The sequence below is a fragment of the Crocodylus siamensis genome, chromosome 12 (assembly GCF_052110815.1).
Source record: "Crocodylus siamensis isolate JL-2025a chromosome 12, ASM5211081v1, whole genome shotgun sequence".
In the NCBI taxonomy this organism is placed as follows: Eukaryota; Metazoa; Chordata; order Crocodylia; family Crocodylidae; genus Crocodylus; species Crocodylus siamensis.
Window position 1 is genome coordinate 30711309 of NC_143406.1, and position 18469 is coordinate 30729777.

At 40.4% G+C, this 18469-nt stretch overlaps 1 protein-coding gene across 5 annotated transcripts in view; it reads right to left on the reverse strand.

Moving 5' to 3' along the window:
* APOLTP (apolipoprotein lipid transfer particle homolog) overlaps nucleotides 1-18469 on the reverse strand; it is a 180907-nt gene that overhangs the window by 28659 nt on the left and 133779 nt on the right. For all 5 annotated transcript variants that reach the window (XR_016438623.1, XM_090023138.1, XM_090023140.1 and 2 more), the window contains 11 exons: nucleotides 17743-17874; nucleotides 16600-16749; nucleotides 15716-15832; nucleotides 10754-10927; nucleotides 9867-10074; nucleotides 7205-7371; nucleotides 5667-5779; nucleotides 4344-4419; nucleotides 3210-3347; nucleotides 2324-2486; nucleotides 943-1064 (listed from right to left, as the gene is read on the reverse strand). Coding sequence is in view for 4 of the 5 variants with exons in the window: in XM_090023138.1 (XP_089879264.1) it covers nucleotides 943-1064; nucleotides 2324-2486; nucleotides 3210-3347; nucleotides 4344-4419; nucleotides 5667-5779; nucleotides 7205-7371; nucleotides 9867-10074; nucleotides 10754-10927; nucleotides 15716-15832; nucleotides 16600-16749; nucleotides 17743-17874 (1560 nt within the window). In the remaining variant the exon portion in view is untranslated. The remainder of the gene's footprint in view (nucleotides 1-942; nucleotides 1065-2323; nucleotides 2487-3209; nucleotides 3348-4343; nucleotides 4420-5666; nucleotides 5780-7204; nucleotides 7372-9866; nucleotides 10075-10753; nucleotides 10928-15715; nucleotides 15833-16599; nucleotides 16750-17742; nucleotides 17875-18469) is intronic.

Below are 18469 nucleotides of genomic sequence, written 5' to 3' on the forward strand. Positions count from 1 at the left end.
TTATTTTTAAAATAGATTTGCTGATGTATCTGTTACACCAATTGAAAATGTAGCACAGACCAGATTTCTAATTTTTACTGATAATTAAGAAAAATCAAAGGAAAGAAGAACCTGTGATTAAAGATTAATCACTGATGTTAAAAACATCCTTACATAGTGTACCTATCTGTGCAACTCCTGTTCATGCAAGTTCAGTATGCCTCAATGCATGAGGAAAACCCTCCATCCTTTTCAGTTGACTCCTCAACTACAACATCTTCCCATCTAATTCAGAATTCTCCAACTGATTTTGAAATTCCCAAAGATTTGTTCCTTTCTTTCTCTTTGATCCTTATCTGTCTTCCCTCCAGCCTATGCCCTTGCTTCTTGGCCTCAGCTATTATGCCATTCTCTTCCATCAATTCTTAGCAGCTGTTTTCTTCCTTTCATTTGTGTTAGAACTACTACAGCCACTCTCTGAACCATATCCACTTTGCTTCTGACTGTCTCTTTTTAGGCCCTGTTGCATGTTACTTGGGACATGTTTAACTGCACTTACAATGCTAGTATCCTGAGAGTTCAGGAAGTAAAACACATGCTAAGTGCTATCTTAGGGTAGCAAAGTTAGGACTTTCCTGGTGAAGAGTATCTCCAGATCATACTACCTGACACGTGTTGAGCTAATGTCCAATTGCTCTATGGAGGTAATACAATCAAGAGACTCAGCTACAGTGGGAGGCTGGGATCAATACAAAACTGTTTGTCAGTCCCTCCTCTACAGCAAACAGGAGTCTTCTATAGCTCTGGCACTTAGGAATCATTTTATCTAATAAGTTTATTAGGTATAATGAGACTTATATGGAAAGTCAACAGTTTTCCTCCTGCTCAAAGTCTTTTAGCTTTTTCAAAGCTATCTGATTCTCCATGTAATTCTCCTGGCACAACTGTTCTGTGCTATTGTACCTGGTCCTTGTCATTCCAGCCAATGGTAATATCATCCTGATAAGTGTGCACTGCATGTTCCATGTATATGTTGACGCTGGTACGCCAGGGAAAAGGGAGAGAGAGAGGATGGGAAAGCTCCACTTAAAAAAAAAAAAGTTGAAATATGTTAAATTTCACCAAACACGACAGTTTTCTTGTATTTTTTAATGATAAAAAACATGACATGGCACTTCAAGGGAACTAGCAAAAATCTGGCTCTCAAGATAATGTTTCTTTTTCAGAAAGTAACTTTTGTGGCATGAATTTATACTACTGAATATGAAGATTCATAGAGAGGAAGGATAAGTTCCTGATTTATGAATAGATACATCATATAATAAACAAAATGGTGACATTTGCCCCAAAATGAACCCCTACAGGGAGAAGCCGGGAAAGTTGATTGGATGAAGACAGAATGACCTTCTATTAGAAAAGGAGAAACCTTTAATCCTCAAAAGGCAATCAGGCTAGGTCACAGTAAACAGTATTTTCATGTTAGAAGTCTAAGCATTAAGAGCTGGATTGTCTTTCTAGACAGGATACATGGGGACATTGCCATGTACTGGTTGCTAGAACACAACATCCCCTGGGAGTACTGGTTTAGTGGCCCTTTTTAGTCATTTCAGTTTTGAAAATTGGTGACTGCACCATATTTTGTGTAATGTACACAATGTCCCCTGGGAGTCCTGGTTTCTCTCTCTGGACTTAAGAATAAAATATTTGTACAAAATGGAACAGCTGCAACAGTACAGCCTGAGGGAAACCCACCTCTGTGTTACAGTGGTTCCTCTCCTATGCAGGGAGAGCACTAAAATAAAGCCCTTGCTCTGAAACTGGTAGAGAAGGGTTTTAAAGCCATGTAATGCAAATCTCAGGGAAGTGCCCTCCCACTGTGCTATGGTAAAGGTGAAAATAACCGTAAACTTGTCATCCTCTTCTCCTTAGTGAACAGCACCTATGTCCCTTGGCTTCTTCCCCATTTTATTTATGCTTATTGCAAAGCAGTTACAAGTGTTCCAGAGGAAAGCAGAACATTCTGTTCAACCCAAAACCATTTTTTTTTTTGCAATTTGCCAATAAAATTAAAAGATTTTTTTTTTTTTATGTGGACATGGAACTGAACACTCATTCACACAGTGCCATAAGTAACCTGGCTAGCATTACATTCTCTTCCCAGAGGGCAGAAACCAAAGGCCCACTCCAGAAGTCCTCGCTCTTTGTATCCACTTAGAAATGTGACTAAGTGAGGTTCATAGGCCTGGACACAAAATGGCATTAAGACATTTAAGTAATTAGCTTTGTGGCTTTTACATTCCTTTATTTCTGCTAGCAGGACTTACTAGAGAGGTTAGAAACTTACATTTAATATCATGATCTCCAGATAACTTTGGGAAGAGTCCAGTGTAAGTGCCTGTCACCTTGACTTCCTTGCCATTCCACAGAGTGATGTGCCGCAATATATGAGTTCTGTTATCTTTTTGATAACCAGTCATGAACACAAGCTGCTTTGGAAGGATTTTTAACTGCAAAAAGGAAGGTAAGCCCATTAAGCCTCATGCTTTTTGCAACATGGAAACCTAAAAATGTGTCATCTTGAGGCTACAAGCTCTTGAATATAGGGATCATTCTTTTAGTAAGTACTAGTACACAATCTAGCATAATGGTGGTGTGAGCCATAATTCTTCTATAAATAAGAATGCATTTCAGTTGTCAAGTTCTCTTTTTATTTATAAATACGTAGTAGAGTATATACTTCACAATATCTGTTTTTGCTTATTACATACATCACCTCTGTAAATGGCTGAATAAACTGTAGTACTCTCTCTAATATGCCTACAGTGCTATATCTTTAAAAAAATCCAGCATTGCCTGGCTGTTAGTATAAACAGTTATAGATAGTTATCTTTTTTCTTCCCTATTTAGAATAGGAAGTATATGTAGTAACTATGTGGTAAGAGATGGCACACTCTCAACTTTAAGATAGTTTATAGTATATGTTTGTATATGCCATACACTAGCTACATGTGTTCACTAACAAACAGCAAATCAAATTGTTGGACACTAAACAAACTTAAATCCATAGTACACTAACAATGTGCTCCTGCTGCAAATAGAGTCTGTGGCAAAACTCTTGATATATTCAACAGAATAGCTCTTCATAGTTTAGTAAGTGTATTCCTGGATACGTTTTTTGGAAAACTGGATGGGCAGCTAGTGATTCTGGCAGTTTCTTTGATGTTACTAACCTGGGGCAGTGTGTGCATCATTTCAATGACATTCGCATAGGTCGTCCCAGTGAAAGATAACTTAGTTGTAACATGGAAATCCTTCTTTTCCATCCTGATAGAGAGTCTACCTTCTGCCTCCTTCATATAATAATGTACCTATTGCAGTTCCAGTAAAATATAAAGGGATAAATGACTTAGTCTTCAGACTCATGTTTTTCTGGCACAGAATATTACATATGATCATTAAGACCTGAAAGGAAGGTATGTTTAGCCTTCCCACCTCCCGTTACCCCTTACTGAGTTCACATTGTAACATGCAGGCTTACAGACTAGATTATTTTCAATGAAAACTATAGCCCCAATGCAAGACACACATTTTGTCTTAATGCAAAAATGCAGAAAACGTTTTTCCCCCTTGTGGCTATATGATGACTGCAGAGGATCCTGATTACAGTGGCTGTGCTGTGAGAAGGCTAACATTGGAGCTCTGATCCTAAAGGGTAAAATTTGCCCCCTCCTTCCCTGAGGCTGGCAGAGGGAGAAGCTTGGCAGCCATCTAGCAACAGTCTCTCCACAGTTTTATTCTTCCATGCTTTTATATATCAGCAAACAAAAATCAGTTTCTCTACTTAATGCAACCTCAAGCTGAGGCCTGATTTTTTGGGGGAAAGGTGCATGTGGTATGCAAAAAAATATGGTAGTCTTTGTTATCCTGGCAACAATTGTTCATACACAGGTAGTTCAGGTTCCCATCAACAAATAGCCCTATCATTCTTTCACTTCAACCTTATTTGTGTGTTTCCCTCCCACTGGTAGAGAAGAACTATTTCCTACCCAAACATTACTTTTTAATAGCCAGTATAATTTTAAATAGAGTTTGGAGATTGCTAACAATTTTTATTGGATACAAATTCTGGCATTTTTTTAAATCAAGTACACACAAATGGAATCTACAGAGAGGAGCTAATATATACCATTATGATCAGAATGCTGACAGTATTACTTTGGAAAACATCCAGCAACTTGGAAGGTTGCCATTATCAAAAAAATGTAATAGTCCTCAGTGCTACAAATATTGCAGTTAGAAGCTGCAAATATTAGATAAAACTAGCAAAGCTATGTGTGTATGATAGATAACTAGCACATAGTTACCTTTGAGGAAAGTTCAACTGTGCTGGGCAAGTATTGAAGAAAAAAGTTCTGTAAAGCTTTTATATTCAGTTCTTCACTGGAGGAAAGAAAGGCATCGTTTGTTCAGCAGTATTTCTAAAATTGCTTATGAGTCAATTAAATGCAACATTCAGAAAGGCCAAAGTTCATTTCTGGCATAAGTGGGTACAACGAAGCAGAACGGTCCACTAGAATTTTTGAATTATGAACTGCATTTCCTCCCACAGTGAGCACTTAGTAGGTTTCCTTTGTTGGCAGGTTCATTCAACAGCAAAGGAATCTGAATAACTAGAGCCAAATTCAGACATTTATGGGAGAGGTACACATACATAAGGTAGAATTCAGCCTGATAAATAGGAAAACACTGTTTATCACATTTATGCATCACTGGTTTAACCATGAGATTTATGTAATGGAATACATGGGTGTAGACACTTATATCAATATCTAACTTTGCTATTATTGGAAATTTGCTTGAATGTGAAAGGGGTCTCAAGTGTAGACTCCAGACTGGAATGTACGGAAAGAACTAAAATAGTAGTATTTTGGTTCTTAGACATGTAAATACAGAACAATATAAATCTCATATGCTTGTGCATTATTAATGCATTAAATATTTGTATTAAGATATTTGCTATGTAATCCTATCAACATGCATCACTTACATAATTAATCTTTTCTGAAAGAGCATTGAAAATTTCTAGCAGAATGACACAAAATTATGTACATAAACACAGTAAATACTGCATGGGCTGTATGCTAAAAATTGCCATTTATTTATAAGCCTCAGTGTGCCTTCACCACTTTTATGGGGTTTTAACTAAATTGAAGCAGCTGAACAGAAGTTTAACTGATGCTCTGAGAGAAGGCATGTTCTTAAGTACTTGGCCGAATGAGGCTTCAGTCCTCTGGACTTTTCCAAGGGAATACAAGTCTAAATCTCCATGGAACTACTGCCTTTCTCTTACGTGGAAAGCCAAGATGCTGAGGTCCCTTGCAGGAGGTTTTTATTTTCCACTTTATTCTCTTTATGGAAACAGGATGGGGGGGAATGGACGTGGCAGCAGGTGGCCCCTCAGGTGACATGGTCATGCCTGCCCTATAACCTGCAGGTCTGGGTTGATGCTGTTCTTTAGCCCTCCATACACTTCCCGGAGTATACAGTCTGTTTACTGGAGTTATGTACTTCATTTCAGAATTGGTTACCAACTGAATTTCCTTGGGCCTTTAATGGTACATAAATGATGTTTGTGTGATCCCACCAGCCTAACTGAATCTTTACAATAACTAAAATCACTCTCTCACCTTTGCTGCTCATTTTTCTTATTGACGGTGAATGAGAGGCTTGCATTTGGCCCACAGGTCACTGTCAGAGACCCTTCAATTTCATTTTCAGTCAGGATTTCAAGGAATGTCATCTGAGAAAGGGATCAGAGTTTAAGGACAAGCTGATCTGCACAGAACAGGTCATTAACGTTAATCCTGTTTTATCTTATATTGAGCCATCACTTGTCTTAGATTAAAGCAAAAATCATCTTCAGCTAAATCTTATCTTCCAGAAATCCAGTCTCCATTTGAGGACCTCAAGTGATGAAGAGTTCAATATGTTTGTTGGTAGTTTGTTATGGTGGTTTATCTCCCTCACTGCTGAACATCGGTGCCTTATTTTACATTTGAAAATATCTAGCTTCAGCTATATCCTTTTTTGGGCACATCCAGACAAGCGCACACATGCAGTATGCGGCGCCACACGCCCCGTAGATGCAGGCATTCTCCTCACTGCTGATTTGCAGCACAGACCTGGTGGGAGGGGGAAGGGGAGGGGGGTAACATTGGGAAATCCAGGGGCAAAAGAAAAAAACACACCTAAAAAAAGTGGGGTGGTACATGTGGTGGCAGCATACACCACCTGAAACTGGAGCTCCAGCTGCCAACCAGGCTCCCTGCTGCTGGACTGCTGTGCTGCAGCCTCCGGAGGCCTCCAGGATCCCAGGTAAGTCTGCTGGGCCCCAGCCTCCCCTACCCCACTGGGGCCAGCCTGCCACATGCCAGAATGCACATGCACGGTGTTCCCCAGGCACAAGTAGCAGTGGCACATATTGTGCTGCTTCTGTTTGTCCCCAGGGAAACACATAGGAATGTGGCACATGGGGACATGCCTCTTAAGGATATAAGAAATGCCATACTGCGTCCAACAGCAACTAGCCTCAGAAAGAAGATTCTGAGGAAGAGGAGCATATATGTTCAGGACCTCTCTCAAGTGATCTGTCTGTGGTCCCTTTTTCCTTACAGCTTCCATCAGTCAGAGGCCTAGAAAAGTTTTCATCTGGAGGCTGCAGCACCATGTTTAATACCCACTGAACAATTTGTCCAGGCCTGGTTAAAGCATCTGGAACACCTTGTGGCAATGAGTTTTACAAGCTAATTATATATGGAGCGAAAAGAACTTCCTTTTGCCTCGTAAAGCTGCTTACCGCTATGATCCCTCACTTTCTCTGCGTCACTGCTTTTCTACTCATCCCTTTGTGTCACACACACGTCTTAATTAGTAGTGATTTATTCACTTCTAGCTCATTGATAAAAATGTTGAAAAGCTTAATACCAGTCTCCAAGAAACTCACTAAAATCACACCTATTTAGAGATAATTCCCCATTGACAACTCCTTTTTAATATGCCACTTTGGAAGTTCTGAATTCACCTAACGTGAGCTTTACTAAAGTAGGACAGTGCTAATTTTTTAATCAACATGCTATTCAGTACACAGTCAAACACCTTATGGTCATCCATTGAACTCCATAGCCTGTCTAATCAAAGCATAAAAAACTAATCAGTGCTTTATTACCTTAATGAAGAAGGGAAGTCCAAGATGCTTGAGAATAGGTATTGAATGTTTTACTTCTGCCATGAGTTCAAACATACCATACAGTTCAAAATGGGTATTAACATCCAAGTTCACAGTTATATTTTTGTCATCGTATTGAAGTTCAAAGGTTGTTTTGGCTTTGTTTTCTAAAAGCAATGAACATAGCAGGAATAATGCCCTTTTAATGGACTCCATCCCATTTCATGAAGGCTTACACCAAACCAAAATAGCCACCAACTATTCACCTTTGGGGTCAAGATGCAAAGCATCACAAAGTCAGTTCTAGGATGACAGACAAGAGTCTAGAGTTTGGTGAGAGGACCACAAACTGATGTCTTTAATGCATTTTGTACTTATTAAACCTTGATCTAGAAAAGTGCCTGTGGAATTTCTATTATGTTATATGAGTGGTCAGTGTGGTCATGTGCTTTACCAGGTTGGAGCCTTTGTGTTTGACAACATATGCAGTTTTGTATCGCACTCAAAAGGCAGGAATTATTCCAAAATGGTGGGTTTTTTAGGTCAAATGTTCCTCTCAGTTGCAGCTAGAGCTAATCACCATTTTTCAAATGAAATGCTTTCAGTTCTTTTTTTTGGTTTGCTCCTGATTTTTAAATAACAACATTGGAACAAATATAAAGAGAAGAGAAAGGAAAAACAAATAAAAAAAACCAGGAGAGGGACCCAAAACTGAGAAAAGCTTCTGACAAGGTAGCCAAAAACATGGCTGTGAATCTAGTACATTGATTTGTTGTCCAATTTTCTTCTACAGGCTGGCCCAAGTTGTATCATTATGTACACATGATAAACCAGCAACTAACAAAGTCATTATTTTAGATTAAGGAGTAGGGGTTTGTGGTGTTGGTTCTACGACCTGGTCCTTGCTGACCTGTATGATGTCTGAGTTTTTGTGACCACTGTTTCTTAACACTTACACAGTGCTTATCTGAATGTGAACAAATTTCCATTTGAATCATGGAAAGTGCCCGCTGCAATAGGAGATAACATACAAAAAATGGTTTGTTACCAGCTAGCTTTATATCCTCCAGTGCCATGAAACTGTGTGCTTTGAGGGCTTTTTCACAGCTGAAATTTAGAGGGCAGGCTGTATGAAGGAAGGAAGGAAGTGTGTGTGTGTGTGCGCGCGCGCGTGTGTGTGTGCGCGCGTGCGCGCAGGCACGTGCGACTGCGTGTTACTTTGTGCCTAGATCAACTGGCCAAATCAAGAGATGTGGTGTTTTTCATAGTACAAATGAGGATGGGGTCATTAGCAGAGTTGTGTATTACTTTACCAATCTTTACCTTTTATCTTAATTTTTCTAGTTACTTGAAAGGAAGAGTTTTTGTGATGGAGGTATATGAACAAGGTTCCTAAAAAATCACAAAATATAAAAAAAGAGGCTCATCTTCTTTTACATCACTAAAGCTATCCAATTGCATTATAACAGTTTCCAGCAGAGGGAGCTGCTGAAAGCTGGTCGGAAACTGAAAGCAAAATTTGAGGTGGTGCAGTCAGAGGTAGATGAATGCCCTCTTAGGCACTGATAGACATGCAGGCCCTGGCTCTAACTCATGACACTTTACATAAAGCACCATGAGGTAGAGTGCCCCTCCAACCTAACAGACATTCACCGGTTGGGTTGGGTTGGGTTGGGGGGGGGGAGGGGAGGCAGGCAGAAGTTGAGCCTGCCTGCAGGAGCCTGAGAAGCCTGCCTGCAGCCAAGAAGTCACCCCTCTCCCCCCAGTTCCAGAGCTGTCAGCAAGAAGGGAAGGGGGAGGGGGAATGAGCTGCTGGTTGGGGTTTGCCTGGCCTGAGCTGGAGGGGTTGGGCTGGAGGGGCGCAAGGTGGGGAGAGCTCTGATTCACCTGCCTCCCACCCTCCTTCAGCTCAGGCCAGGGAAACCTCAGCTGGCAACTCGCTCTCCCTCCTCCCTCCCCCTCCGTTCCTGCTGACAGCCACCCGGGGTGGGGCTCAGCTGCGTCAGCCCCTATCATGCTACAAATTAGCTCTAAGGAACAGAAGGTTCCTAAGGCACTCTGAAGTGGAACACCTTCATCTGATACCTCATTTGATGAGGATTAATCTGTTGTGTGATCAGCCACTTTAAAAGTACTCTGCATCTGTGCACGTATGTCATGGCACAGCTGTAGAGTACTTTCAGGGGGCCAACTGTGTGACCCTTGTGACTGAGTCATCAGACTGGGTCCCATATCTCTGAACTCGGTTTCCCAGCTCTGCCAAAGATTCTCTGTCGGCTGTTGGGACACCTCTTTCTCCCCTCTGTAAATCTTTACCAAGTCTGCAAAATAGTGATTTTCCCCAAACTTTGAGTCTAAGTTAATTAAAATGCAGGTTTTTTGGGGCACTGTTTAGGTTTTTTTGTTTTCCTATGTCCATATGGCCATAGCACAATGAAGCCCTGATCTTGGCTTGAAAATAGAAAGGAATGTATCTAATTCTTTTAGTGACAGATACATTTTATGCATGAGAAAAAAAGAAAACCAGGAACAGGAAATTCTGCGCTTTTCTAGATAATAACAGCAGCTTTTAACAAATCCTTTTGCAAATAATTAGGAAACAGTCATAAAAACAGAGCCCAGCCACATAACACGAATCCAAAAGAAACAGCATCTATCCTACCTAATTTCTGTAACATGAGAGTCAGATTGATCACTTTAGGGTAGCCATATGTCAGTAGTGCCTCACTGTTATGCAAACTTTGGCAAAAAAATTCATTTCTCTGGCCAATGTACTGAGAGTTAACTGTGTATGCAACTGTTGTTTGTCCAGCTGTAACTCGCACATGTCTTTCTTGAGTGGAATTTGTTCCTTGAAGGGACATAACCATCTGAAACAAGACAAGTATTTCAAAGGTGTGTTCAAAATAACATTCTAGCCAGTTACATACAGCAAGCAGAAGGAAGAGTTAACTTTTATATAGAATTTTTAGAAATATACCTGTAGACAGCAGAGTTTTAACGTATTCATTCTTTATAGCCATTTCTAGTGCCAAATCTATCCCACTAGATGAACATCAACATAACATAAATCATTTTTTTGGCAAATGTTCCTTGAACTATACATTATCCCTTAACAAGATGAAAATGTCTCAGATTTAGATAATAAATGTATTTAGAATACAGGAAGATTTTTGTCACAATTATTCCATCAAGAGAACGTATAAAGGAATACATGCAAAATTCATAATGGGAGATGCACCTTATTTTCTTATGCACTCACATTATATTTCTTTGGGCATTTTGCTATGTTTTAAATACTCGATAATCATTTGTAGTGGACTATCAGTGACCAAACAGGAACAACCAAATTCACAAGAAGTCAATTAATTAATCCTAAAAGCTTGTGTGTGTCATACTTTTCTCTGCCATAGATTGGGAGTTTGATCACAAGGATCAAACTTCTGTTCTGTATTCATACAGCACCTAGTACAAGAACAGCTCCCTCTGGTGGTGCAGTTCCAATTAGAAATAATCCTAATAATAAATCAGTTTAAAAATCAAAGGTACCTGGATATATGTTGGGATTCCAGACTGTTGCAGCCATGGCCAGCTGTTCTGGAAATTCACAGTTAAGTCAGTTCTCCTTGGAGTCTTCTGGATTTGTCCTTCCAGAGCCATCCAGCAAGAACCATATTGTATTTTGATACTCAAGCTCTTGATCTCTTTCAGGTCAAATGTAACCTGTAGGCAATAATATCATTGACTTTGTTTTGTAAAGGAAACATATCCTCTTTCTTCTTATTTTCTGCTCTGCTACTATGAATCCCTTGTTTGTATTGTAGAATCTCTCTTCTACCCTCTTATCAACTCTTTCTGTTTGTGAGATCTGTAGACATCATGTCAAGAGTATGCTGAGGGGTTTTTTTTTCCTTTTAAGAACAACTATAAGCATCATCACTCAATATCTGCCAGAATTTTCTGTTTAAAAAACCTAGGCCCATTACTTTTGGAAACAGAATGACTGTTGTTTTTATCAAAATTCTCTGATGCAGGCAAGAGGATTTCAAAAACTTCAGTTCATAGTTCATTCAGATGGAATGTAAAAACGAAGGCTCATATGATGCTTTTTGCGAATGGGGTTCTAAACCTTGGTGCTTCAGCAATACTCCAGTTGGAGTAGTTACATTTTAGATATCTCAGTGATCCAAGTCTTGGTCAACTCCCCCTGTTTCTTTGTTCAATGTCAATTATACAGACTACAGTACACTCATTTACTCTGTACTAGTCCTGCATTTGCTTTCAGGTCAGTTCAAGGAGTTGTTGATTCTAATCTATAAAACCTTATCAGGTTTGGGTCCTTACTACATAGAAGCTTCCCTCTATTCTTGTGCATCAATAGGTGAATGCAGCTGATGCATTCCTGCTCTGAATTGTTGATTGCCTTTGTAAGGAGACAGTAGCAGGTCTTAACTTTAATCCATATTTGCTAAATCTCAGGATGCAAGGCACAGCCTGTCTTCCATGTAGCGATTCCTCTCTTTCTGTGAATCCTTTCAACTTAATTAATAGAATCAGCTTTGAAATTAAGAGTTGGCCTTCACTTTCTAACCTAAAATGTTGTGTTGCTACCTGAAACTTGCAACATTTTGCCCCATATCTTAGTAGTGTATGATCGTGTATAAAAAGTAATGAGCTTTATGACGAAAGGTGCTGTGTATAAGTAGTAACATTCAACAGAACTGCATTACCAACAGAACTGGTGAGACTGGAACAGCCAGTTACAATTACTGGTCATTAATCAACTCATACATTTTCAGAAAGTCAACACAAGGTGTGGCATTCACAAATGTAATATTAAATTGTATTTTCCAGACTTTTGATTAAATAAACTATGTACCTTTAATTTGCCTGTATAGGTTTCTGGGTTAAAAAAGCATTGATTTTATTGCGTGTTTGAGATGACTAAACTACCAATGGGAGATGTCCGGGTAATTGAAGTCACCCATGACAACCATGGTCCTGGAGCATGTGGCCTCAGCCAGTTCCTGGGTGAACTCCTGGTCAGGACTTTGGATGAGAGGTCTGTAGTAGACTCCCACCATTGTGTCCCCTGTCCAGTGTTCCCCATGGATTTTAACCCAGAGGGTTTCCAGTCGTCTACCTTGGTCGCCAATATCAGCTTGCAGGAACATGTAGCTTTCCTTAACATAGAGAGCTACACCCCTGCCCCTTTTATCTACACAATCCCTCCTGTACAGGGTATAGCCATCTATACGTGAGGTCCAGTCATGGGTGGAGTTCCACCAGGTCTCTGTTATCCCTATGATGTCATAATTATTTGCATTGAGCAGGAGGACGAGCTCCTCCTGCTTATTCCCCAAGCTCCTGGCATTTGTGTACAGGCAGGCACATGGCCGGAAGAGGCAGCCCTTGGGGGCTCTTGCCTTGCCCACAGATTGTACCAGCAGACTCTACCCCCTCCCATCTCTGGCAGAGACTGAAGCAAGCACTTGATAAGGGGAGGGGGGAGAGGGTATAATTCTCCTCAGCTCCGCCAGACCATGGGGGAGAAGGAAGAGGCTGGGGAACCAAGGCTGGAGGGAGTGGTCCTCTGCCACCTGGCCCTGCAGGACCAAACTGAGAGGTGTTGGCAAAGACCTGGCACATCACATGTATGTGCTGGAGATGTAGCTAAAGGAACAGGAGAGGGTCCGAGACTGCTTGGGCTGGTGTGACTAAAGAAACCAGAGAACTACATTTATATTATAAAGCAGAACCTGTAAAAGGTAGGAGACTGGAATACTGAAGATGAGACAAAAGACACTGAATGCATGAGAGTCCTGCCAAAGGTGCTACAGGTGACAAGCATACTAATGTCAAGGCACCCAAGTGGGAGAAGGGGGTGCAAGTGCGCCTATAAAAACCCAACTAGAGATGAGGCCTGTGGGATCTCCAGTCTAACACCTAAGATCCCCTGCCAATTCCCCAAGAGGGACTTTCTGAATACCTGGCTGTAGAGAGACACTCTGCCCTCAGGGTTATGTAAGACTTATGCAAGGCTTTATCTTGTCTTTGTGGTTTATTACATTCCATTTTAAGTTAGACTAAGTTGTGTGTGCTCTCACTGTGTTTTACTGTGCTGTATCTTAGCTGAGGAGAAGATTTTTGGTTGTTCTTTGTCATATGCTTGAGATTGCAAATTGCTGTCTTAAATACATGCTTGCTTCAGAGAAAGGACTATTCTTGTTCAAGCCTTTATGAATTCATAGCCAATACTTTTTTTCCCACCCACCCACTCCTCAGCCTGGCAGGTGCTGCGCCCCCCAAGCAGACCCAGCCAGGGAGAGGATTTAAACCCCCACCCTCCAGGTGTTAGCCCAGGGCTAGGGCCTGGCCATGCCCCCTCTTCTGAACCTGGGTGGTGGGGAAAGCCTGGAGCTTCAGTCCCTTCCCTTTGGCAGTGTTTGGCAGGGTGGCAGCCACGCTATAGTGCCCCCTAGCTTCTGGTCTGGGCCACTGCAAGCATGTGGCTACATTTCCTGAATCAAAAGTGAATGTCTGTACACTTGCTTCTCAGTTTAATTTCTGCAGTTTAGACTAATGTGCAAAGACAGCCTCAGGCTTTCTGACTGTCTATATTTAGCCTATGATAGTCTCTACATTAACTGTGTGTCTGTGCAACACATTTAGCATGCCTGGTCTGAGCTTTGTCTTATACCCGCGTCTGGTTACCACACGGGAAAGAGATCTGGGAGTCATTGTGAACAGTTTGCTGAAAGCATCAGCTCAGTGCTCAGCAGATATCATAAAAGCAAACAAAATGTTAAGAATTATTAGAGAACTGTAAACAAAATGGAAAGTATCATCGTGCCCATTTATAAATCCATGGTGTGTCCACACCTTTAATACTGTGCCACTTCTGGTCCCCACACCTCAAAAAAGATATAGAAGAACTAGAGAAGGTACAGAGAAGGGCAAGAAGGATTATTACCAGCGTGAAAGAGCTTCCATATGAGAAGAAACTAAAGAGGCTAGGCTTAGATACTTGACAACATGATAAGGCTTCACAAGAAAAAGTAAATAGGGATTAATTATTTACTCTGTCTGACAAGAACCAGGGATCAAAAAATGAAACTAGTAGGTAGTAAATGTAAACTAACAAAAGGAAGTTCTCTTTCACACAGCATGTAATTAAAGTGTAGAACTTATTGCTGCCAGATGTTGTAGAAGCTGACGGCTTAGCCAGATTTGAAAAGAGACTGGACAAATTATTGGAGGAAAGGGGAAACTGAGAACAGGAGTTAGATATACAGCCTCTGAATTAGAACTTCCTAGACCTTAAATGCTGGAGGCTGCAAGTGAAAGGAAGAGTAGGAAAAAAACCCTGGTCATACCCAGTTCACTCTCCCTTTCAGCATTCCCTCTTTGCCACTATGTAACACAGAATAAATACATTCTTATGTTCTTAACATGTAATAAAACAAACTCCCCAGACAATGCCCCCAAGCTTAACCATGCTTGCTGAAGGCCAGCCCAAATAAAAAGACCTCAAAAAGTTTTTGGAAGATGCCCAGGCTAAGACTCTGACAGACCACAAGTAGGAAGGAGTTCCAGGCTCGTGGAGCCACTACTGAGAACGATCTCTTATGTTTTTACCCAACAAACTTGGTGCACTGATGCTACTTGGAGAAGGCTGCTCTTGGATGATCTTGGGGAATATAACAGAAAAATAAATAGGCAGCCCTTTACGTATGTAGGGATTGGGCTGGTTAAGATGTTAAGGTAAAAACCTGCACCTTGAATTATGTCTGGAAAACTATCAGATATTAGATGAGACTAATTTGTTGTCGTAACAAATTACCATTCAGACTGGTTTCCTTGAATTGAACCCCCTTAGGGCATTTGTACATATACCTTTTTGTCCCGTGATCCACTGGAGATCCGGTAGGTTGGAGTGGATTTGATTAATCGCATCTGCTCCACATGCGAGCTGACATGCACTGCACCGCATGCAGTTGTACAAGTGGTGAAATGTGCATCAGTGTGCAGAAAATGGTGGTGGCACACTTTTGAACTAAAACACCTCCGATGTGTTTTAGTTCAAAAATCCGCTGCCACCATTTTCTCAGAGCTGATGCACATTTCACATGTTTGCTCCACTGAAATCAGTAGAGACCAGCCAGGGAGGGGATTTAAACCCCTGTCCTCCAGGTGTTAGCCCAGGTATAAACAACTGGAGCACAAACATGTGTACAAATGCCCTAACAGAAGTACTTACTTGTACAATTGTTCTGACAGGATAGCAGTAATGAAAACTTAAGAAGTGGATGTCACAATTCATACATCAAGATTGAGTAGCATTTTATCATTTTAGAGACTGAGTTATGTTCCTTCATATGCAGCAGTGCTTAACAGTAGTATCTACAATCCACTTATTTTTGCCATTACGATTATGTCCTATATTCTATGTTTTCCTTATGCTCTGGTTGTACACATCTCTACTGTTATTTAAACTGAGGTTTGACATACCTGCAACTCAGTCCTGTCTTCTACTTGCAAAGTCTTCAAAGCTTCTATATTATGTGTGAGCTTGTAGTTAATAGACACAAAACCCAGCTTCTGAATAAAGCTCAGTTCCTCTGTAATCTGTTTGGTTAACACAAAATATAGTATCAACTGTATGCTGTGCATCTTTAATATGGACTATGCAGTGGGTAATCAAAGTTATGATTGCTATGATATTAGGAAAACATTCCAAAATAAAGATACTGTGTAGCATTTGCAGAGGTCATAACACAATATGGTTTCTGGCTTATTGCTTTTTAACTTGGACTTGCAGTAGTGATTGTGTTGTATAAAGTAAAGATATTTGAAAATTATTAAGAGCTTTGCTACAGCTTTGGAATGATCCAGTATTCCCAACTCCAATTTCAAATGCATTGGTAGAAGGGTTATTTGCAGTCTGAAAGTTTGAACAACTGGACTGGCAGCTGTGAAGCTGAGGGTAAAGCCCATCCCTATGGCCCCTGAAGTGAACTGAGAGTCATTCCAGAATTTCTGGTGTTGGGCTTCGGGGCCTGACCATAAATTTATTAAAATGAACAGAAAAAATTCTCAATTTACATCAGGTCCTTAAAGCACCCAGCCTGTTCTAAGAAGCTGGATTATTAACACAGTTGGGATGTTGTGGTCTTTTGAAAGGTCTCATGCTAGTCTTTACTGGGCCTATATACTTGTGTTCCAGGGACTCTCTTTTTTTTTTAACTGTGGTTTATGAAAATGAGTCCATGTTGAATCTGTACACATCCTTCATACTTCTGAGGTCCTTTCTTTCAGCAATTGTAAAGGATAAACTAATGATCACACATGATTCTAATCTTTACTTCGCAAAGTCATACTATGAAGACACTTACTTTCATGCTGTCCACACTGAATTGAACCAGTCTTTTATACAAGTCACCCTTTCGTTCCAAAGTCACATCCACTAGTGTCCTTGCTGGAAAGCCAAGGTCAGTGGCTCCTTGGATATTATGAGTTAACAGTGCATCCAGTTCTTGTTTGTTCTATAAACAATTCAAAACATACAAAAGTTGGAGATGCAGATTTTCTGCCTTCAGGTAAAAGACCTTGCATCTTGTAGTTGCACACAGACCAAAAAGAGCTGCAGTAAGATTTTGGTGAAAATGAGAAATAATTTCATTGAAGCTAATAGAGGTACAACAGGGTAAAAAAAGGCAGAGAGGAGATTCAGGGCCAATGGCTCAGAAATAAGATAGGAAAGAAATGCATCATTTACAAAGGAAAAATGGAAAGGTTCTTTTCTATTGTGCTGTGGTGTTCTCTTCCCCTCACCCCCCACTTATTCTGCAGTACACAGAGGAGCAGGGAATATTCCTTCCTAGTGGAAGGCACCTCTATATTCACCGTTCTGTCTAGCAATATGTGGCAATAAAAAAAGCCAGGCCTTATAATTGGCAAAAGGAAGGTTGTCCATGGTCTCCATAATTTACCTAGCAACTGAAGAAACAAAATAGAACTGACTGGAAGAAATACTGCCCTAATCAAGTTGCACCATAAATCACAGCAGTCACTTTATTAATCACAAGCTTTTACTCTTCCTATCGTGGGCAGTGCTATAGACTTTTACAATGATTAAATGACATCACACTAGGGGAAAAAGAGTGCATCTGGGCTGTGGTTAGTGCCTGTACCTTTGCACTTAATATTGTATTTACTGTCAGAATAAAGTAAGAACACAAATCGTGTAATATAAAAATATATGCATTCAAAGAACATAGCAGGAAAGTGATTTATGAAGCTTGCAGTGGGCTTTATTATATTACGTAAAGCATCTGATCTCTCATGCATTTTCAAATACTTGAGTTGTATGCTGCATTTTAATATTGCTTCAAATTGTACCTTTCTTCATAGATTAGCAACTGTTACAAAACAAAATTGCAGCCTACCTACTGGTTCTCTTTAGTATTAAAATAATAGTTTTCAGTGTGAGTCACCCTCTGCTCCCACATTATTTCAATAAGCAATACAATACTTACATCAATGCCTTTCAGTGTAAGAAGCCCTTGTAATGTACTTTCATCAACAACGATGAGCATTTGTGAATCCAGGTTCATTCCATCTATCAGGACATAACCTGAACCATTGATTTTTATTGGACTCCCAAGATCCTGCAATAATTAAAACAAACTCTTTGAAAAAGACCTTTTTGCCATATGTTTTAGGCTTATATACTTTTCTCCCCTAATATGTGGTCTCTGCAGCATCTGGCTGTAAAACTAGGAAATCAGACAGCATGACTGCACAGTCTGTGGTAAAATCTTGGTAGCAGTCAAAAACAGCAGCAGAAGCCCAACCAAACAATACTTCCTGCTGAGCTCTGCTTCTTGAGGGGACAGAGATATGACAAAATGTAAAAGATATTTGCCTTTATCTCCCTGAAAATAAGCCCATACTTTATTTGATCTTTACTGCATTGTTTTCTTTGTGATTTCCAGAGCCAATTCTAGAAAGGTCTGACTCCATTTAGGTCTGGAAAGCAGCTGATTGTTGCAGGTGAGTCTTGGTGTCAGCAGAGTCCATCAGGATAAAACGTGACAAAAACTGTTTTTGTCAGAAGTTAACAATTTGTCAAAATGTGGCCATTTTACAGAAACAGTTTGATTTGGAGGAAGTTCCTCAGAAGCCAAGCAGAATCTCAATTCCTGCCAACTCAGCCACTAGACTTGGCAGTTGCTTCTGAGTCAGGGACTCCAGGCGCCAATA